The sequence below is a fragment of the Dama dama genome, chromosome 9 (assembly GCF_033118175.1).
Source record: "Dama dama isolate Ldn47 chromosome 9, ASM3311817v1, whole genome shotgun sequence".
Taxonomy (NCBI): Eukaryota; Metazoa; Chordata; class Mammalia; order Artiodactyla; family Cervidae; genus Dama; species Dama dama.
In genome coordinates this window covers 17,025,249-17,048,543 of record NC_083689.1, presented here as the reverse complement: position 1 = coordinate 17,048,543, position 23,295 = coordinate 17,025,249, and the positions used below count along the sequence as shown (strand labels likewise).

General features: G+C 40.3%; 3 protein-coding genes across 3 annotated transcripts; all 3 read left to right on the top strand.

The window, feature by feature from the left end:
- Positions 1-3,813: 3,813 nt before the first annotated feature.
- Positions 3,814-4,752, top strand: LOC133061233 (olfactory receptor 7G1-like). Its single transcript, XM_061149223.1, has one exon. It carries the CDS (start codon positions 3,814-3,816, stop codon positions 4,750-4,752), a length of 939 nt encoding a protein of 312 aa, XP_061005206.1.
- A 5,379-nt stretch (positions 4,753-10,131) lies between these two features.
- On the top strand, positions 10,132-11,070 carry LOC133061232 (olfactory receptor 7G1-like). Its single transcript, XM_061149221.1, has one exon. It carries the CDS (start codon positions 10,132-10,134, stop codon positions 11,068-11,070), a length of 939 nt encoding a protein of 312 aa, XP_061005204.1.
- Positions 11,071-16,713: 5,643 nt separating this feature from the next.
- On the top strand, positions 16,714-17,652 carry LOC133061231 (olfactory receptor 7G1-like). The gene has a single exon (XM_061149220.1). The coding sequence runs from the start codon at positions 16,714-16,716 to the stop codon at positions 17,650-17,652; it is 939 nt and encodes a 312-aa protein (XP_061005203.1).
- The last annotated feature ends 5,643 nt before the right edge of the window (positions 17,653-23,295 follow it).

Sequence of the window (23,295 nt, the reverse complement as noted above, 5' to 3'; positions counted from 1 at the left end):
TGATATTGCTTTTGAGTATCTTTTGTAGTTTTTTTTTTTTTTTTTTTTGATGGGAGCAGGGTATGAACACAAATGCTTAATTTTAATGCAGTGCACTTGTCCGTACTTTCCATAATGGTTTGTACTTCCTAAAGTAAAAATACAAATCACCTTGGAAAATTAACTAGTATTCTTGTGTTCCATAATGTGCTAATATTCTAATTTGTAAACTTACTGGTCTCACATATTTTTACCACTTGCTTCAGCAATTAGGTTAGTTTTGTTTTCTTTCATGTTGTATTTATCAACTTGCTTTTCTGATGTGTCACATAATAAAATAAATATTATTTATGCAACAAAAATGAACTCATTTCCAATACACTGGACTTGTTACATACGCTATATCTTTTCAAAATATATGTTCTTTCTGAGACTGCTGGAAGTTTTATTTCTTTGTAACTAGTTTTCTGGTGGTATAGATAAATCATTTTGAATAGTGTCTTATATGTGTCTGGTATTAATGAGAGTGTTTTGTAATTGGGATGGAAATATTGGGTATTAGAGATATCAAGTCTCCTTTGGGTAGTTCCAATAAGTTTTCCTTTGAACAAATATGCATACACTGGGAAGTACTAGTGATCTGTTTCATCACCAATGTTTTCAAGAATGCTGACAGTCTAATGGGTATGAAAGTGATTTCATTCATTCATGTGTGTCTTATTATTAAATGGTTGATATTATCTTCATATACTTCTTTTGTATCTGTTAAATTTTTGTTTGTGGCATTTCTCCTGAGTTCTTAGCTTTTTCTAATTGATTCATGTGAGTTTGCATCACCAGGTTATTCTTTTCACCTGAATGCACTGCAATTTTTTTCAAATGTGTTTTTTGCTTTTGGATATCTTTTTTTTAGGTTTTCTGGGGGAACACGGTGTGAACACAAGTGCTTAATTTTAATGTAGTGCATTTGTCAATATCTTCCATAATGGTTTGTGCCCCCCAGATGTTTTTTATAAATCCCAGGGTTACTTCAATTTAAGGGATTCATCACTTTGGCTTTTACATTTGAAACAAACCCTTCCTGGAATTTAGTTTTGCCTTGATGTGAGGCAGAGATCCAAATTCATTTTTCTATCCCTGAATAAACTGTCCATTTCTGTGTGGTCTTAGGCTGGGCTCTACATTATGATCAGCAAGTCATATTTACTCCTGTACCAATTTTATAGGTCTTAATTATTGTAGCAAACCATTCAGCTATAGAGCTTCCTTGATGGCTCAGATGATGAAATCTGCATCTCCCTTTTTTGAACTTTTTATTCTATCCTGGAGTAGAGGTGATTAATGGGCTTCCCAGGTGGCGCAGTGGTAAAGAACCTGCCTGCAATGCAGGAGACCCATGTTCAACCTCTGGGTCAGGAAGATCCCCTGGAGGAGGAAATGACAGCCCACTCCAGGATTCTTGTCTTAGTCCCATGGATGGAGGAGACTGGCAGGCTGCAGTCCATGGGGTCACAAAAAGCTGAACATGACTGGGCACACACAGAGACAGAAAGTGAAGAAAACCATTAATACATATTGAAGCTCTTTTGATAAATGAGAAGAGATGGCTGTGATATACTAATTGATCAGAGATGGTATTGTCATAGAGAATATATAGCAATGAATAAAATTTGTGTGCAGAATACATGGTCAAGATTGAGATTCAGGAAACATGAAACCCTGAAATTTTTGTGGGTTGTTTTACATTAACAGAAATGCTTTTAAAATGCTATTTGCGTAATACATAGCATATATTTTATAAGTAATTGCAATATATAAAACATAACATTATAGCTTATTACATTATAGGATTATATATAGTATAGGTTAGTATAATATACTAAGCATTATAGAATTATATCCTGGGTCTTTAAGGACTGGCACAGTCCTGGGATCACAGTGATAATAAAATTGCTTGACTAATGAGGAGCTTTGGAAATTGAATCTCTAGGGATGACAGAGATTGTGATCTGCCTGCAACCGTCCCATCCAGCAGTCCTTTCCCTGAAAAGCAGTCACACTGAGCCTCCTTCCATACATGACCCTTCTTGCCTTGGAGCCTGTGACTCTCAGTCCTCTGCCCCTCCTGAATACAGATCTGTATGGAACCCTCGGCAGAAATGTCAACCATCATTCCACTCTGATGCCACTCAGGTAACCTAACGTCCCTCAGTAAGATTTGGAAGTGAGGACAGGTGTCTCGCTATACTTATCCAGAGGAAGCTGCGAGGAAAGAATATACACCAGATGATTAGAAATAAGCTACTCCAGGCCTGACGCCTTTCTCTCATCTTCTTCTCACATTTCCTTGTACTTTGCACCAGCACTCAAATGCCCCTCATTGACTAATGCTGTATTCACTCTTACTAGAACCAAAACCATTTCCTCCTGAGTTGAAATCTGCATCTCCCTTTTTTGAACTTTTTACTTTACACTGGAGTAGAGCCAGTTAATGGGAGTCCCGGGTGGCACAGTGGTAAAGAATCCACCTGCAAGGCAGCAGATGCAAGAGACGTGGTTTCCATCTCTGGGTCAGGAAGATGCCCTGGAGAAGGAAATGGCAACCCACTCCAGTACTCTTGCCTGGAAAATTCCATGGAGAGAGGAGCCTGGCGGGCTAGAGTCCGTGGGGTCACAAGAGAGTTGGACATGACTCAGCATGCTCACACGCACATACACACGTTGTTGTCGCCATTTAAGGTGGACCGCAAAGGGACTCAGCCATATATATACATATATCCATCCTTCCCACAACTCCCGTCCCATAACACTGAGCAGAGTTTCCTGTGGTACGCAGTAGGACCTCATGGTTATTTACAAAACAGAAACAGATTCACAGACTTAGAGAACAAATTTATGGTTGCTAGGGCAGGAAGAATGAGAGGAAGGGACCGTTAGGGAGTTTGGAATCAATATGTACACACACTATATTTCACGTCTGCATTTCTTAAAACAGGATAACTATTAAAATTTTTCCAACATTCACTTGCAATCTTGTGGTGGTATGGGGTGGGTAGACAGGAAGTTTGGTAAAGTTCATCTTATCTTCTCATTCATTTCTTGATATTTGTTATTGTTGTTCAGTCGCTAAGTCGTGTCCAACTCTTTGCTACACTATGGACTGCAGGATGCTAGGCTTCCCTTTCCTTGAATGTCTCCTGGAGTTTGCTCAAATTCATGTCCATTGAGTCAGTGATAGCATCCAACCAACTTATCCTCTGTTGCCCCCTTCTCCTGCCATCCTCAATCTTTCCCAGCATCAGAGTCTTTTCCAAGGAGTCAGCTCTTCTCATCAGGTGGCTAAAATGTTGGAGCTTCAGCTTCAGCATCAGTCCTTCCAATGGATATTCATGCTTGATTCCCTTTACGATTGACTGGTTTGATCTCCTTGCTGTCCAAAGGAGATCAAGGTTATTGACATACCTATGTATTATTTCAGTTTCCTGGCTCTGAGGTCTCTGGGGATCTAGACAGAATATTCAGCTGCCTCCCTAGTCTCTTTCTAGAAAATTATCTAGTGTCTCAAATAATCTAAATAGTATAGTCAGTGTATTATAAAAAGTGACTACCACTTAGCCCCTATGGGAATTAACAATGGAGGATATCTGCTGTATCAGGTTCAGTTTTTTAAAAATTAACAGAATAATATGTGTACAGAAGGAATGTTTCTTATTCTTCTCTGTCTCCATCTCATCCCAAGAGAGGGTTTGCCTTTTGTGATTCTCCTGCTAGTGCAGAAAATCCACATTTGATATGTTGTCAGTTTCCATCCTTCCCACCAGATTTTCCCACAACATGGGACCCAGAAACAAAACCGGAATTTTAGAATTCCTTCTTATGGAAGTGACAGAAGATCCGGAACTGCAGCCACTCCACTTCATTCTGTTCCTGTTCATATACCTAGTCACCATTCTGGGAAACCTGCTCATCATCCTGGCTGTCATCTCTGACTCCCACCTCCACACCCCCATGTACTTCTTTCTCTACAACTTGTCCTTTACCGACATTTGTTTAAGCACAACCACGATCCCAAAGATGCTAGTGAACATCCAAACACAGAGTCAGAGCATCACTTATACAGGCTGCCTCACCCAGCTCTGCTTCATCCTCGTCTTTGTTGGTTTGGAAAATAGTCTTCTTGCAGTAATGGCCTATGACCGGTATATGGCCATTCATCACCCACTGAGGTACATGACCATCATGAACTTCTCCCTCTGTGGCTGGCTGATTCTATTCTCCTTGTTTATTAGCATCATGGATGCCCTGATCCACAGTCTGATGGTGTTGCAGCTGACCTTTTGCACAGACCTGGAAATCCCCCTCTTCTTCTGTGAAGTTGTTCAGGTCATCAAGCTTGCATGTTCTGACACCCTCATCAATAACATCCTGATATATTTGGCAACTAGCATATTTGGGGGTATTCCTGTGTGTGGAATCCTTTTCTCTTATATTCAGATAGTGTCCTCTGTCTTGAGAATGCCATCAGCAAGTGGAAAGTATAAAGCTTTTTCCACCTGTGGGTCTCACCTCTCAGTTGTGTCCTTATTCTATGGGACAGGTTTTGGGGTGTACATTAGTTCTGCTCTTACTAACTCTTCCAGAAACACTGCTGTGCTTTCAATGATGTACACTGTTGTTCCTCAGATGATGAACCCCTTCATTTACAGCCTGAGGAACAAGGACATGAAAGGAGCCTTGAGGAAACTCATTGTTAGGACTCCTTCTCTTCTGTGATTGTCTCTTCTGCTTTGTACTGGCATTTCTAGAATGAACCAGAGTCTCAGAATGTCAGGTGAACCAGAAAGCCTGACTCTTGAACCACCAACTTATTCTAAAATGACTAGAGAACATAGTGGCTAAGTGAATTTTAACCTGAGGTTGAACCCCAACTTGCTGTTTGCTTGGCTCAGTGATGTTTCAAAAATGAATCCCTTTCCCTAATCTTGGTTTCACCATGCATTCCTTAAGAAGCTAATGGAGGCAGGACATATACAGACATTGTTGGAACATCAGAAGAAGAAATGTGGAAAATTTGGATATGTCAGGGAGAGGGTCTAAAAAATTTGTGGACTTAGGAGCCTTGATTTTGTCTGATCTTATGGTTGGGGCCAACAAAGGTCCATATAGTGAAAAATATGGTTTTCCAGTAGTCATATATAGATGTGAGAATTGGACCATAAGGAAGGCTGAATGCCAAAGAATTGATGCTTTCGAACTCTGGTGTTGGAGAAGACTCTTGAGAATCTCTTGAATTGCAAGGAGATCCAACCAATCAATCCTAAAGGAAATCAACCCTGAGTATTCATGGGAAGGACTGATACTGAAGCTGAAGCTCCAATACTTTGGCCACCTGATGGGAAGAACTGACTTACTGGAATTAGGATGTTGGGAAATATTGAAGGAGAATGGAGAAGGGGTCGGCAGAGGATGAAATGGTTAGATAGCGTCACTGACTCAATGAACACAAATTTGAGCAAACTTCAGGAGACGGTAAAGGACAGAGGATCCAAGAGTGGGAGCTGCAATTCATGCGATCACAGAGCCAGACCCGACTTAGTGACTGAAGAACAACAGAACTGCATCCCAGGCTCAAGCCTCCTGTGAGACATGTGGAGATTTCTATGCACTATATATTTCTTTTTACATATGATATTGCTTTTGAATACCTTTTGTAGTTGTTTTTCTTTTTCTTTTTTTGATGGGAGCAGGGTATGAACACAAATGATTAATTTTAATTCAGTGCATTTGTCAGTATTTTCCATAATGGTTTGTACTCCCTAAAGTAAAACTACACATCACCTTGGAAAATTAACTAGTATTGTTGTGTTCCATAATGTACTTATATTCTAAGTAAACTTACTGGTCTCACCTATTTTTGCCACTTGCTTCAGCAATTAGGTTAGTTTTGTTTTCTTTCATGTTGTATTTATCAGCTTGCTTTTCTGATGTGTCACATAATAAAATAAATATTATTTATGCAACAAAAATGAACTCATTTCCAATACTCTGAACTTGTTACATACACTATATCTTTTCAAAATATATGTTCTTTCGGAGACTGCTGGAAGTTTTATTTCTTTTTTTTTTTTTTTAACTGCTTTTTTTCTTTTTTTTTTATTAGTTGGAGGCTAATTACTTCACAACATTTCAGTGGGTTTTTTCATACATTGATATGAATCAGCCATGGATTTACACGTATTCCCCATCCCGATCCCCCCTCCCACCTCCCTCTCCACCCGACTCCTCGGGCCTTCCCAGTGCACCAGGCCGGAGCACTTGTCTCATGCATCCCACCTGGGCTGGTGATCTGTTTCACCATAGATAGTATACACGCTGTTCTTTTGAAATATCCCACCCTCACATTCTCCCACAGAGTTCAAAAGTCTGTTCTGTATTTCTGTGTCTCTTTTTCTGTTTTGCATATAGGGTTATCATTACCATCTTTCTAAATTCCATATATATGTGTTAGTATGCTGTAATGTTCTTTATCTTTCTGGCTTACTTCACTCTGTATAATGGGCTCCAGCTTCATCCATCTCATTTGGTTCCAGGACTGGTTCAAATGAATTCTTTTTAATGGCTGAGTAATATTCCATGGTGTATATGTACCACAGCTTCCTTATCCATTCATCTGCTGATGGGCATCTAGGTTGCTTCCATGTCCTGGCTATTATAAACAGTGCTGCGATGAACATTGGGTTGCACGTGTCTCTTTCAGATCTAGTTTTATTTCTTTGTAACTAGTTTTCTGGTGGTATAGATAAATCATTTTGAATAGTGTCTTATATGTGTCTGGTATTAATGAGAGTGTTTTGTAATTGGGATGGAAATATTGGGTATTAGAGATATCAAGTCTCCTTTGGGTAGTTCCAATAAGTTTTCCTTTGAACAAATATGCATACACTGGAAAGTACTAGTGATCTATTTCATCACCAATGTTTTCAAGAATGCTGACAGTTTAATGGGTATGAAAGTGATTTCATTCATTCATGTGTGTCTTATTATTAAATGGTTATTATCTTCATATGCTTCTTTTCTATCTGTTAAATTTTTGTTTGTGGCATTTCTCCTGAGTTCTTAGCTTTTTCTAATTGATTCATGTGAGTTTGCATCACCAGGTTATTCTTTTCACCTGAATGCACTGCAATTTTTTTCAAATGTGTTTTTTGCTTTTGGATATCTTTTTTTTAGGTTTTCTGGGGGAACACGGTGTGAACACAAGTGCTTAATTTTAATGTAGTGCATTTGTCAATATCTTCCATAATGGTTTGTGCCCCCCAGATGTTTTTTATAAATCCCAGGGTTACTTCAATTTAAGGGATTCATCACTTTGGCTTTTACATTTGAAACAAACCCTTCCTGGAATTTAGTTTTGCCTTGATGTGAGGCAGAGATCCAAATTCATTTTTCTATCCCTGAATAAACTGTCCATTTCTGTGTGGTCTTAGGCTGGGCTCTACATTATGATCAGCAAGTCATATTTACTCCTGTACCAATTTTATAGGTCTTAATTATTGTAGCAAACCATTCAGCTATAGAGCTTCCTTGATGGCTCAGATGATGAAATCTGCATCTCCCTTTTTTGAACTTTTTATTCTATCCTGGAGTAGAGGTGATTAATGGGCTTCCCAGGTGGCGCAGTGGTAAAGAACCTGCCTGCAATGCAGGAGACCCATGTTCAACCTCTGGGTCAGGAAGATCCCCTGGAGGAGGAAATGACAGCCCACTCCAGGATTCTTGTCTTAGTCCCATGGATGGAGGAGACTGGCAGGCTGCAGTCCATGGGGTCACAAAAAGCTGAACATGACTGGGCACACACAGAGACAGAAAGTGAAGAAAACCATTAATACATATTGAAGCTCTTTTGATAAATGAGAAGAGATGGCTGTGATATACTAATTGATCAGAGATGGTATTGTCATAGAGAATATATAGCAATGAATAAAATTTGTGTGCAGAATACATGGTCAAGATTGAGATTCAGGAAACATGAAACCCTGAAATTTTTGTGGGTTGTTTTACATTAACAGAAATGCTTTTAAAATGCTATTTGCGTAATACATAGCATATATTTTATAAGTAATTGCAATATATAAAACATAACATTATAGCTTATTACATTATAGGATTATATATAGTATAGGTTAGTATAATATACTAAGCATTATAGAATTATATCCTGGGTCTTTAAGGACTGGCACAGTCCTGGGATCACAGTGATAATAAAATTGCTTGACTAATGAGGAGCTTTGGAAATTGAATCTCTAGGGATGACAGAGATTGTGATCTGCCTGCAACCGTCCCATCCAGCAGTCCTTTCCCTGAAAAGCAGTCACACTGAGTCTCCTTCCATACATGACCCTTCTTGCCTTGGAGCCTGTGACTCTCAGTCCTCTGCCCCTCCTGAATACAGATCTGTATGGAACCCTCGGCAGAAATGTCAACCATCATTCCACTCTGATGCCACTCAGGTAACCTAACGTCCCTCAGTAAGATTTGGAAGTGAGGACAGGTGTCTCGCTATACTTATCCAGAGGAAGCTACGAGGAAAGAATATACACCAGATGATTAGAAATAAGCTACTCCAGGCCTGACGCCTTTCTCTCATCTTCTTCTCACATTTCCTTGTACTTTGCACCAGCACTCAAATGCCCCTCATTGACTAATGCTGTATTCACTCTTACTAGAACCAAAACCATTTCCTCCTGAGTTGCAATCTGCATCTCCCTTTTTTGAACTTTTTACTTTACACTGGAGTAGAGCCAGTTAATGGGAGTCCCGGGTGGCACAGTGGTAAAGAATCCACCTGCAAGGCAGCAGATGCAAGAGACGTGGTTTCCATCTCTGGGTCAGGAAGATGCCCTGGAGAAGGAAATGGCAACCCACTCCAGTACTCTTGCCTGGAAAATTCCATGGAGAGAGGAGCCTGGCGGGCTAGAGTCCGTGGGGTCACAAGAGAGTTGGACATGACTCAGCATGCTCACACGCACATACACACGTTGTTGTCGCCATTTAAGGTGGACCGCAAAGGGACTCAGCCATATATATACATATATCCATCCTTCCCACAACTCCCGTCCCATAACATTGAGCAGAGTCCCCTGTGCTACACAGTAGGACCTCATGATTATTTAAAAAACAGAAACAGATTCACAGACTTAGAGAACAAACTTACGGTTGCTAATGCAGGAAGAATGAGAGGAAGGGACCGTTAGGGAGTTTGGAATCAATATGTACACACACTATATTTCACGTCTGCATTTCTTAAAACAGGATAACTATTAAAGTTTTTCCAACATTCACTTGCAATCTGGTGGTGGTATGGGGTGGGTGGACAGGAAGTTTGGTAAAGTTCATCTTATCTTCTCATTCATTTCCTGACATTTGTTATTGTTGTTCAGTCGCTAAGTCGTGTCCAACTCTTTGCTACACTATGGACTGCGGGGTGCCAGGCTTCCCTGTCCTTCACTGTCTCCTGGAGTTTGCTCAAATTCATGTCCATTAAGTCAGTGATATCATTCAACCAACTTATCCTCTGTTGCCCCCTTCTCCTGCCATCCTCAATCTTTCCCAGCATCAGAGTCTTTTCAAGGAGTCAGCTCTTCTCATCAGGTGGCTAAAATGTTGGAGCTTCAGCTTCAGCATCAGTCCTTCCAATGAATATTCATGCTTGATTCCCTTTAGGATTGACTGGTTTGATCTCCTTGCTGTCCAAAGGAGATCAAGGTTATTGACATACCTATGTATTATTTCAGTTTCCTGGCTCTGAGGTCTCTGGGGATCTAGACAGAATATTCAGCTGCCTCCCTAATCTCTCTCTAGAAAATTACCAAGTGTCTCAAATAATCTGAATGGTATAGTTAGTGTATTATAAAAAACTGACTACCCCTTAAGCCCCTATGGGAATTAATAATGGAGGATATCTGTTGTATCAGGTTCAGTTTTTTAAAAATTAACAGAATAATATGTGTACAGAAGGAATGTTTCTTATTCTTCTCTGTCTCCATCTCATCCCAAGAGAGGGTTTGCCTTTTGTGATTCTCCTGCTAGTGCAGAAAATCCACATTTGATATGTTGTCAGTTTCCATCCTTCCCACCAGATTTTCCCACAACATGGGACCCAGAAACAAAACCGGAATTTTAGAATTCCTTCTTATGGAAGTGACAGAAGATCCGGAACTGCAGCCACTCCACTTCATTCTGTTCCTGTTCATATACCTAGTCACCATTCTGGGAAACCTGCTCATCATCCTGGCTGTCATCTCTGACTCCCACCTCCACACCCCCATGTACTTCTTTCTCTACAACTTGTCCTTTACCGACATTTGTTTAAGCACAACCACGATCCCAAAGATGCTAGTGAACATCCAAACACAGAGTCAGAGCATCACTTATACAGGCTGCCTCACCCAGCTCTGCTTCATCCTCGTCTTTGTTGGTTTGGAAAATAGTCTTCTTGCAGTAATGGCCTATGACCGGTATGTGGCCATTCGTCACCCACTGAGGTACATGACCATCATGAACTTCTCCCTCTGTGGCTGGCTGATTCTATTCTCCTTGTTTATTAGCATCATGGATGCCCTGATCCACAGTCTGATGGTGTTGCAGCTGACCTTTTGCACAGACCTGGAAATCCCCCTCTTCTTCTGTGAAGTTGTTCAGGTCATCAAGCTTGCATGTTCTGACACCCTCATCAATAACATCCTGATATATTTGGCAACTAGCATATTTGGGGGTATTCCTGTGTGTGGAATCCTTTTCTCTTATATTCAGATAGTGTCCTCTGTCTTGAGAATGCCATCAGCAAGTGGAAAGTATAAAGCTTTTTCCACCTGTGGGTCTCACCTCTCAGTTGTGTCCTTATTCTATGGGACAGGTTTTGGGGTGTACATTAGTTCTGCTCTTACTAACTCTTCCAGAAACACTGCTGTGCTTTCAATGATGTACACTGTTGTTCCTCAGATGATGAACCCCTTCATTTACAGCCTGAGGAACAAGGACATGAAAGGAGCCTTGAGGAAACTCATTGTTAGGACTCCTTCTCTTCTGTGATTGTCTCTTCTGCTTTGTACTGGCATTTCTAGAATGAACCAGAGTCTCAGAATGTCAGGTGAACCAGAAAGCCTGACTCTTGAACCACCAACTTATTCTAAAATGACTAGAGAACATAGTGGCTAAGTGAATTTTAACCTGAGGTTGAACCCCAACTTGCTGTTTGCTTGGCTCAGTGATGTTTCAAAAATGAATCCCTTTCCCTAATCTTGGTTTCACCATGCATTCCTTAAGAAGCTAATGGAGGCAGGACATATACAGACATTGTTGGAACATCAGAAGAAGAAATGTGGAAAATTTGGATATGTCAGGGAGAGGGTCTAAAAAATTTGTGGACTTAGGAGCCTTGATTTTGTCTGATCTTATGGTTGGGGCCAACAAAGGTCCATATAGTGAAAAATATGGTTTTCCAGTAGTCATATATAGATGTGAGAATTGGACCATAAGGAAGGCTGAATGCCAAAGAATTGATGCTTTCGAACTCTGGTGTTGGAGAAGACTCTTGAGAATCTCTTGAATTGCAAGGAGATCCAACCAATCAATCCTAAAGGAAATCAACCCTGAGTATTCATGGGAAGGACTGATACTGAAGCTGAAGCTCCAATACTTTGGCCACCTGATGGGAAGAACTGACTTACTGGAATTAGGATGTTGGGAAATATTGAAGGAGAATGGAGAAGGGGTCGGCAGAGGATGAAATGGTTAGATAGCGTCACTGACTCAATGAACACAAATTTGAGCAAACTTCAGGAGACGGTAAAGGACAGAGGATCCAAGAGTGGGAGCTGCAATTCATGCGATCACAGAGCCAGACCCGACTTAGTGACTGAAGAACAACAGAACTGCATCCCAGGCTCAAGCCTCCTGTGAGACATGTGGAGATTTCTATGCACTATATATTTCTTTTTACATATGATATTGCTTTTGAATACCTTTTGTAGTTGTTTTTCTTTTTCTTTTTTTGATGGGAGCAGGGTATGAACACAAATGCTTAATTTTAATTCAGTGCATTTGTCAGTATTTTCCATAATGGTTTGTACTCCCTAAAGTAAAACTACACATCACCTTGGAAAATTAACTAGTATTGTTGTGTTCCATAATGTACTTATATTCTAAGTAAACTTACTGGTCTCACCTATTTTTTTTTTTAATATTTTTTTATTATTATTATTATTATTTTTTTCCAGTGGGTTTTGTCATACATTGATATGAATCAGCCATGGATTTACATGTATTCCCCATCCCGATCCCCCCTCCCACCTCCCTCTCCACCCGATTCCTCTGGGTCTTCCCAGTGCACCAGGCCGGAGCACTTGTCTCGTGCATCCCTCCTGGGCTGGTGATCTGTTTCACCATAGATAGTATACATGCTGTTCTTTTGAAATATCCCACCCTCACCTATTTTTGCCACTTGCTTCAGCAATTAGGTTAGTTTTGTTTTCTTTCATGTTGTATTTATCAGCTTGCTTTTCTGATGTGTCACATAATAAAATAAATATTATTTATGCAACAAAAATGAACTCATTTCCAATACTCTGGACTTGTTACATACACTATATCTTTTCAAAATATATGTTCTTTCGGAGACTGCTGGAAGTTTTATTTCTTTTTTTTTTTTTTTAACTGCTTTTTTTCTTTTTTTTTTATTAGTTGGAGGCTAATTACTTCACAACATTTCAGTGGGTTTTTTCATACATTGATATGAATCAGCCATGGATTTACACGTATTCCCCATCCCGATCCCCCCTCCCACCTCCCTCTCCACCCGACTCCTCGGGCCTTCCCAGTGCACCAGGCCGGAGCACTTGTCTCATGCATCCCACCTGGGCTGGTGATCTGTTTCACCATAGATAGTATACACGCTGTTCTTTTGAAATATCCCACCCTCACATTCTCCCACAGAGTTCAAAAGTCTGTTCTGTATTTCTGTGTCTCTTTTTCTGTTTTGCATATAGGGTTATCGTTACCATCTTTCTAAATTCCATATATATGTGTTAGTATGCTGTAATGTTCTTTATCTTTCTGGCTTACTTCACTCTGTATAAGGGGCTCCAGCTTCATCCATCTCATTTGGTTCCAGGACTGGTTCAAATGAATTCTTTTTAATGGCTGAGTAATATTCCATGGTGTATATGTACCACAGCTTCCTTATCCATTCATCTGCTGATGGGCATCTAGGTTGCTTCCATGTCCTGGCTATTATAAACAGTGCTGCGATGAACATTGGGTTGCACGTGTCTCTTTCAGATCTAGTTTTATTTCTTTGTAACTAGTTTTCTGGTGGTATAGATAAATCATTTTGAATAGTGTCTTATATGTGTCTGGTATTAATGAGAGTGTTTTGTAATTGGGATGGAAATATTGGGTATTAGAGATATCAAGTCTCCTTTGGGTAGTTCCAATAAGTTTTCCTTTGAACAAATATGCATACACTGGAAAGTACTAGTGATCTGTTTCATCACCAATGTTTTCAAGAATGCTGACAGTCTAATGGGTATGAAAGTGATTTCATTCATTCATGTGTGTCTTATTATTAAATGGTTATTATCTTCATATGCTTCTTTTCTATCTGTTAAATTTTTGTTTGTGGCATTTCTCCTGAGTTCTTAGCTTTTTCTAATTGATTCATGTGAGTTTGCATCACCAGGTTATTCTTTTCACCTGAATGCACTGCAATTTTTTTTCAAATGTGTTTTTTGCTTTTGGATATCTTTTTTTTAGGTTTTCTGGGGGAACACGGTGTGAACACAAGTGCTTAATTTTAATGTAGTGCATTTGTCAATACCTTCCATAATGGTTTGTGCCCCCCAGATGTTTTTTATAAATCCCAGGGTTACTTCAATTTAAGGGATTCATCACTTTGGCTTTTACATTTGAAACAAACCCTTCCTGGAATTTAGTTTTGCCTTGATGTGAGGCAGAGATCCAAATTCATTTTTCTATCCCTGAATAAACTGTCCATTTCTGTGTGGTCTTAGGCTGGGCTCTACATTATGATCAGCAAGTCATATTTACTCCTGTACCAATTTTATAGGTCTTAATTATTGTAGCAAACCATTCAGCTATAGAGCTTCCTTGATGGCTCAGATGATGAAATCTGCATCTCCCTTTTTTGAACTTTTTATTCTATCCTGGAGTAGAGGTGATTAATGGGCTTCCCAGGTGGCGCAGTGGTAAAGAACCTGCCTGCAATGCAGGAGACCCATGTTCAACCTCTGGGTCAGGAAGATCCCCTGGAGGAGGAAATGACAGCCCACTCCAGGATTCTTGTCTTAGTCCCATGGATGGAGGAGACTGGCAGGCTGCAGTCCATGGGGTCACAAAAAGCTGAACATGATTGGGCACACACAGAGACAGAAAGTGAAGAAAACCATTAATACATATTGAAGCTCTTTTGATAAATGAGAAGAGATGGCTGTGATATACTAATTGATCAGAGATGGTATTGTCATAGAGAATATATAGCAATGAATAAAATTTGTGTGCAAAATACATGGTCAAGATTGAGATTCAGGAAACATGAAACCCTGAAATTTTTGTGGGTTGTTTTACATTAACAGAAATGCTTTTAAAATGCTATTTGCGTAATACATAGCATATATTTTATAAGTAATTGCAATATATAAAACATAACATTATAGCTTATTACATTATAGGATTATATATAGTATAGGTTAGTATAATATACTAAGCATTATAGAATTATATCCTGGGTCTTTAAGGACTGGCACAGTCCTGGGATCACAGTGATAATAAAATTGCTTGACTAATGAGGAGCTTTGGAAATTGAATCTCTAGGGATGACAGAGATTGTGATCTGCCTGCAACCGTCCCATCCAGCAGTCCTTTCCCTGAAAAGCAGTCACACTGAGCCTCCTTCCATACATGACCCTTCTTGCCTTGGAGCCTGTGACTCTCAGTCCTCTGCCCCTCCTGAATACAGATCTGTATGGAACCCTCGGCAGAAATGTCAACCATCATTCCACTCTGATGCCACTCAGGTAACCTAACGTCCCTCAGTAAGATTTGGAAGTGAGGACAGGTGTCTCGCTATACTTATCCAGAGGAAGCTGCGAGGAAAGAATATACACCAGATGATTAGAAATAAGCTACTCCAGGCCTGACGCCTTTCTCTCATCTTCTTCTCACATTTCCTTGTACTTTGCACCAGCACTCAAATGCCCCTCATTGACTAATGCTGTATTCACTCTTACTAGAACCAAAACCATTTCCTCCTGAGTTGAAATCTGCATCTCCCTTTTTTGAACTTTTTACTTTACACTGGAGTAGAGCCAGTTAATGGGAGTCCCGGGTGGCACAGTGGTAAAGAATCCACCTGCAAGGCAGCAGATGCAAGAGACGTGGTTTCCATCTCTGGGTCAGGAAGATGCCCTGGAGAAGGAAATGGCAACCCACTCCAGTACTCTTGCCTGGAAAATTCCATGGAGAGAGGAGCCTGGCGGGCTAGAGTCCGTGGGGTCACAAGAGAGTTGGACATGACTCAGCATGCTCACACGCACATACACACGTTGTTGTCGCCATTTAAGGTGGACCGCAAAGGGACTCAGCCATATATATACATATATCCATCCTTCCCACAACTCCCGTCCCATAACATTGAGCAGAGTCCCCTGTGCTACACAGTAGGACCTCATGATTATTTAAAAAACAGAAACAGATTCACAGACTTAGAGAACAAACTTACGGTTGCTAATGCAGGAAGAATGAGAGGAAGGGACCGTTAGGGAGTTTGGAATCAATATGTACACACACTATATTTCACGTCTGCATTTCTTAAAACAGGATAACTATTAAAATTTTTCCAACATTCACTTGCAATCTGGTGGTGGTATGGGGTGGGTGGACAGGAAGTTTGGTAAAGTTCATCTTATCTTCTCATTCATTTCCTGACATTTGTTATTGTTGTTCAGTCGCTAAGTCGTGTCCAACTCTTTGCTACACTATGGACTGCGGGGTGCCAGGCTTCCCTGTCCTTCACTGTCTCCTGGAGTTTGCTCAAATTCATGTCCATTAAGTCAGTGATATCATTCAACCAACTTATCCTCTGTTGCCCCCTTCTCCTGCCATCCTCAATCTTTCCCAGCATCAGAGTCTTTTCAAGGAGTCAGCTCTTCTCATCAGGTGGCTAAAATGTTGGAGCTTCAGCTTCAGCATCAGTCCTTCCAATGAATATTCATGCTTGATTCCCTTTAGGATTGACTGGTTTGATCTCCTTGCTGTCCAAAGGAGATCAAGGTTATTGACATACCTATGTATTATTTCAGTTTCCTGGCTCTGAGGTCTCTGGGGATCTAGACAGAATATTCAGCTGCCTCCCTAATCTCTCTCTAGAAAATTACCAAGTGTCTCAAATAATCTGAATGGTATAGTTAGTGTATTATAAAAAACTGACTACCCCTTAAGCCCCTATGGGAATTAATAATGGAGGATATCTGTTGTATCAGGTTCAGTTTTTTAAAAATTAACAGAATAATATGTGTACAGAAGGAATGTTTCTTATTCTTCTCTGTCTCCATCTCATCCCAAGAGAGGGTTTGCCTTTTGTGATTCTCCTGCTAGTGCAGAAAATCCACATTTGATATGTTGTCAGTTTCCATCCTTCCCACCAGATTTTCCCACAACATGGGACCCAGAAACAAAACCGGAATTTTAGAATTCCTTCTTATGGAAGTGACAGAAGATCCGGAACTGCAGCCACTCCACTTCATTCTGTTCCTGTTCATATACCTAGTCACCATTCTGGGAAACCTGCTCATCATCCTGGCTGTCATCTCTGACTCCCACCTCCACACCCCCATGTACTTCTTTCTCTACAACTTGTCCTTTACCGACATTTGTTTAAGCACAACCACGATCCCAAAGATGCTAGTGAACATCCAAACACAGAGTCAGAGCATCACTTATACAGGCTGCCTCACCCAGCTCTGCTTCATCCTCGTCTTTGTTGGTTTGGAAAATAGTCTTCTTGCAGTAATGGCCTATGACCGGTATGTGGCCATTCGTCACCCACTGAGGTACATGACCATCATGAACTTCTCCCTCTGTGGCTGGCTGATTCTATTCTCCTTGTTTATTAGCATCATGGATGCCCTGATCCACAGTCTGATGGTGTTGCAGCTGACCTTTTGCACAGACCTGGAAATCTCCCTCTTCTTCTGTGAAGTTGTTCAGGTCATCAAGCTTGCATGTTCTGACACCCTCATCAATAACATCCTGATATATTTGGCAACTAGCATATTTGGGGGTATTCCTGTGTGTGGAATCCTTTTCTCTTATATTCAGATAGTGTCCTCTGTCTTGAGAATGCCATCAGCAAGTGGAAAGTATAAAGCTTTTTCCACCTGTGGGTCTCACCTCTCAGTTGTGTCCTTATTCTATGGGACAGGTTTTGGGGTGTACATTAGTTCTGCTCTTACTAACTCTTCCAGAAACACTGCTGTGCTTTCAATGATGTACACTGTTGTTCCTCAGATGATGAACCCCTTCATTTACAGCCTGAGGAACAAGGACATGAAAGGAGCCTTGAGGAAACTCATTGTTAGGACTCCTTCTCTTCTGTGATTGTCTCTTCTGCTTTGTACTGGCATTTCTAGAATGAACCAGAGTCTCAGAATGTCAGGTGAACCAGAAAGCCTGACTCTTGAACCACCAACTTATTCTAAAATGACTAGAGAACATAGTGGCTAAGTGAATTTTAACCTGAGGTTGAACCCCAACTTGCTGTTTGCTTGGCTCAGTGATGTTTCAAAAATGAATCCCTTTCCCTAATCTTGGTTTCACCATGCATTCCTTAAGAAGCTAATGGAGGCAGGACATATACAGACATTGTTGGAACATCAGAAGAAGAAATGTGGAAAATTTGGATATGTCAGGGAGAGGGTCTAAAAAATTTGTGGACTTAGGAGCCTTGATTTTGTCTGATCTTATGGTTGGGGCCAACAAAGGTCCATATAGTGAAAAATATGGTTTTCCAGTAGTCATATATAGATGTGAGAATTGGACCATAAGGAAGGCTGAATGCCAAAGAATTGATGCTTTCGAACTCTGGTGTTGGAGAAGACTCTTGAGAATCTCTTGAATTGCAAGGAGATCCAACCAATCAATCCTAAAGGAAATCAACCCTGAGTATTCATGGGAAGGACTGATACTGAAGCTGAAGCTCCAATACTTTGGCCACCTGATGGGAAGAACTGACTTACTGGAATTAGGATGTTGGGAAATATTGAAGGAGAATGGAGAAGGGGTCGGCAGAGGATGAAATGGTTAGATAGCGTCACTGACTCAATGAACACAAATTTGAGCAAACTTCAGGAGACGGTAAAGGACAGAGGATCCAAGAGTGGGAGCTGCAATTCATGCGATCACAGAGCCAGACCCGACTTAGTGACTGAAGAACAACAGAACTGCATCCCAGGCTCAAGCCTCCTGTGAGACATGTGGAGATTTCTATGCACTATATATTTCTTTTTACATATGATATTGCTTTTGAATACCTTTTGTAGTTGTTTTTCTTTTTCTTTTTTTGATGGGAGCAGGGTATGAACACAAATGCTTAATTTTAATTCAGTGCATTTGTCAGTATTTTCCATAATGGTTTGTACTCCCTAAAGTAAAACTACACATCACCTTGGAAAATTAACTAGTATTGTTGTGTTCCATAATGTACTTATATTCTAAGTAAACTTACTGGTCTCACCTATTTTTTTTTTTTTAATATTTTTTTTTATTATTATTATTATTTTTTTCCAGTGGGTTTTGTCATACATTGATATGAATCAGCCATGGATTTACATGTATTCCCCATCCCGATCCCCCCTCCCACCTCCCTCTCCACCCGATTCCTCTGGGTCTTCCCAGTGCACCAGGCCGGAGCACTTGTCTCGTGCATCCCTCCTGGGCTGGTGATCTGTTTCACCATAGATAGTATACATGCTGTTCTTTTGAAATATCCCACCCTCACCTATTTTTGCCACTTGCTTCAGCAATTAGGTTAGTTTTGTTTTCTTTCATGTTGTATTTATCAGCTTGCTTTTCTGATGTGTCACATAATAAAATAAATATTATTTATGCAACAAAAATGAACTCATTTCCAATACTCTGGACTTGTTACATACACTATATCTTTTCAAAATATATGTTCTTTCGGAGACTGCTGGAAGTTTTATTTCTTTTTTTTTTTTTTTAACTGCTTTTTTTCTTTTTTTTTTATTAGTTGGAGGCTAATTACTTCACAACATTTCAGTGGGTTTTTTCATACATTGATATGAATCAGCCATGGATTTACACGTATTCCCCATCCCGATCCCCCCTCCCACCTCCCTCTCCACCCGACTCCTCGGGCCTTCCCAGTGCACCAGGCCGGAGCACTTGTCTCATGCATCCCACCTGGGCTGGTGATCTGTTTCACCATAGATAGTATACACGCTGTTCTTTTGAAATATCCCACCCTCACATTCTCCCACAGAGTTCAAAAGTCTGTTCTGTATTTCTGTGTCTCTTTTTCTGTTTTGCATATAGGGTTATCGTTACCATCTTTCTAAATTCCATATATATGTGTTAGTATGCTGTAATGTTCTTTATCTTTCTGGCTTACTTCACTCTGTATAAGGGGCTCCAGCTTCATCCATCTCATTTGGTTCCAGGACTGGTTCAAATGAATTCTTTTTAATGGCTGAGTAATATTCCATGGTGTATATGTACCACAGCTTCCTTATCCATTCATCTGCTGATGGGCATCTAGGTTGCTTCCATGTCCTGGCTATTATAAACAGTGCTGCGATGAACATTGGGTTGCACGTGTCTCTTTCAGATCTAGTTTTATTTCTTTGTAACTAGTTTTCTGGTGGTATAGATAAATCATTTTGAATAGTGTCTTATATGTGTCTGGTATTAATGAGAGTGTTTTGTAATTGGGATGGAAATATTGGGTATTAGAGATATCAAGTCTCCTTTGGGTAGTTCCAATAAGTTTTCCTTTGAACAAATATGCATACACTGGAAAGTACTAGTGATCTGTTTCATCACCAATGTTTTCAAGAATGCTGACAGTCTAATGGGTATGAAAGTGATTTCATTCATTCATGTGTGTCTTATTATTAAATGGTTATTATCTTCATATGCTTCTTTTCTATCTGTTAAATTTTTGTTTGTGGCATTTCTCCTGAGTTCTTAGCTTTTTCTAATTGATTCATGTGAGTTTGCATCACCAGGTTATTCTTTTCACCTGAATGCACTGCAATTTTTTTTCAAATGTGTTTTTTGCTTTTGGATATCTTTTTTTTAGGTTTTCTGGGGGAACACGGTGTGAACACAAGTGCTTAATTTTAATGTAGTGCATTTGTCAATACCTTCCATAATGGTTTGTGCCCCCCAGATGTTTTTTATAAATCCCAGGGTTACTTCAATTTAAGGGATTCATCACTTTGGCTTTTACATTTGAAACAAACCCTTCCTGGAATTTAGTTTTGCCTTGATGTGAGGCAGAGATCCAAATTCATTTTTCTATCCCTGAATAAACTGTCCATTTCTGTGTGGTCTTAGGCTGGGCTCTACATTATGATCAGCAAGTCATATTTACTCCTGTACCAATTTTATAGGTCTTAATTATTGTAGCAAACCATTCAGCTATAGAGCTTCCTTGATGGCTCAGATGATGAAATCTGCATCTCCCTTTTTTGAACTTTTTATTCTATCCTGGAGTAGAGGTGATTAATGGGCTTCCCAGGTGGCGCAGTGGTAAAGAACCTGCCTGCAATGCAGGAGACCCATGTTCAACCTCTGGGTCAGGAAGATCCCCTGGAGGAGGAAATGACAGCCCACTCCAGGATTCTTGTCTTAGTCCCATGGATGGAGGAGACTGGCAGGCTGCAGTCCATGGGGTCACAAAAAGCTGAACATGATTGGGCACACACAGAGACAGAAAGTGAAGAAAACCATTAATACATATTGAAGCTCTTTTGATAAATGAGAAGAGATGGCTGTGATATACTAATTGATCAGAGATGGTATTGTCATAGAGAATATATAGCAATGAATAAAATTTGTGTGCAAAATACATGGTCAAGATTGAGATTCAGGAAACATGAAACCCTGAAATTTTTGTGGGTTGTTTTACATTAACAGAAATGCTTTTAAAATGCTATTTGCGTAATACATAGCATATATTTTATAAGTAATTGCAATATATAAAACATAACATTATAGCTTATTACATTATAGGATTATATATAGTATAGGTTAGTATAATATACTAAGCATTATAGAATTATATCCTGGGTCTTTAAGGACTGGCACAGTCCTGGGATCACAGTGATAATAAAATTGCTTGACTAATGAGGAGCTTTGGAAATTGAATCTCTAGGGATGACAGAGATTGTGATCTGCCTGCAACCGTCCCATCCAGCAGTCCTTTCCCTGAAAAGCAGTCACACTGAGCCTCCTTCCATACATGACCCTTCTTGCCTTGGAGCCTGTGACTCTCAGTCCTCTGCCCCTCCTGAATACAGATCTGTATGGAACCCTCGGCAGAAATGTCAACCATCATTCCACTCTGATGCCACTCAGGTAACCTAACGTCCCTCAGTAAGATTTGGAAGTGAGGACAGGTGTCTCGCTATACTTATCCAGAGGAAGCTGCGAGGAAAGAATATACACCAGATGATTAGAAATAAGCTACTCCAGGCCTGACGCCTTTCTCTCATCTTCTTCTCACATTTCCTTGTACTTTGCACCAGCACTCAAATGCCCCTCATTGACTAATGCTGTATTCACTCTTACTAGAACCAAAACCATTTCCTCCTGAGTTGAAATCTGCATCTCCCTTTTTTGAACTTTTTACTTTACACTGGAGTAGAGCCAGTTAATGGGAGTCCCGGGTGGCACAGTGGTAAAGAATCCACCTGCAAGGCAGCAGATGCAAGAGACGTGGTTTCCATCTCTGGGTCAGGAAGATGCCCTGGAGAAGGAAATGGCAACCCACTCCAGTACTCTTGCCTGGAAAATTCCATGGAGAGAGGAGCCTGGCGGGCTAGAGTCCGTGGGGTCACAAGAGAGTTGGACATGACTCAGCATGCTCACACGCACATACACACGTTGTTGTCGCCATTTAAGGTGGACCGCAAAGGGACTCAGCCATATATATACATATATCCATCCTTCCCACAACTCCCGTCCCATAACATTGAGCAGAGTCCCCTGTGCTACACAGTAGGACCTCATGATTATTTAAAAAACAGAAACAGATTCACAGACTTAGAGAACAAACTTACGGTTGCTAATGCAGGAAGAATGAGAGGAAGGGACCGTTAGGGAGTTTGGAATCAATATGTACACACACTATATTTCACGTCTGCATTTCTTAAAACAGGATAACTATTAAAATTTTTCCAACATTCACTTGCAATCTGGTGGTGGTATGGGGTGGGTGGACAGGAAGTTTGGTAAAGTTCATCTTATCTTCTCATTCATTTCCTGACATTTGTTATTGTTGTTCAGTCGCTAAGTCGTGTCCAACTCTTTGCTACACTATGGACTGCGGGGTGCCAGGCTTCCCTGTCCTTCACTGTCTCCTGGAGTTTGCTCAAATTCATGTCCATTAAGTCAGTGATATCATTCAACCAACTTATCCTCTGTTGCCCCCTTCTCCTGCCATCCTCAATCTTTCCCAGCATCAGAGTCTTTTCAAGGAGTCAGCTCTTCTCATCAGGTGGCTAAAATGTTGGAGCTTCAGCTTCAGCATCAGTCCTTCCAATGAATATTCATGCTTGATTCCCTTTAGGATTGACTGGTTTGATCTCCTTGCTGTCCAAAGGAGATCAAGGTTATTGACATACCTATGTATTATTTCAGTTTCCTGGCTCTGAGGTCTCTGGGGATCTAGACAGAATATTCAGCTGCCTCCCTAATCTCTCTCTAGAAAATTACCAAGTGTCTCAAATAATCTGAATGGTATAGTTAGTGTATTATAAAAAGTGACTACCCCTTAAGCCCCTATGGGAATTAATAATGGAGGATATCTGTTGTATCAGGTTCAGTTTTTTAAAAATTAACAGAATAATATGTGTACAGAAGGAATGTTTCTTATTCTTCTCTGTCTCCATCTCATCCCAAGAGAGGGTTTGCCTTTTGTGATTCTCCTGCTAGTGCAGAAAATCCACATTTGATATGTTGTCAGTTTCCATCCTTCCCACCAGATTTTCCCACAAC

What these genes read in the sequence shown, in the direction of transcription:
- LOC133061232 (XM_061149221.1), top strand. Translation starts at nt 10,132, where the DNA reads ATGGGACCCAGAAACAAAACCGGAATTTTAGAATTCCTTCTTATGGAA.
- LOC133061231 (XM_061149220.1), top strand. Translation starts at nt 16,714, where the DNA reads ATGGGACCCAGAAACAAAACCGGAATTTTAGAATTCCTTCTTATGGAA.
- LOC133061233 (XM_061149223.1), top strand. Translation starts at nt 3,814, where the DNA reads ATGGGACCCAGAAACAAAACCGGAATTTTAGAATTCCTTCTTATGGAA.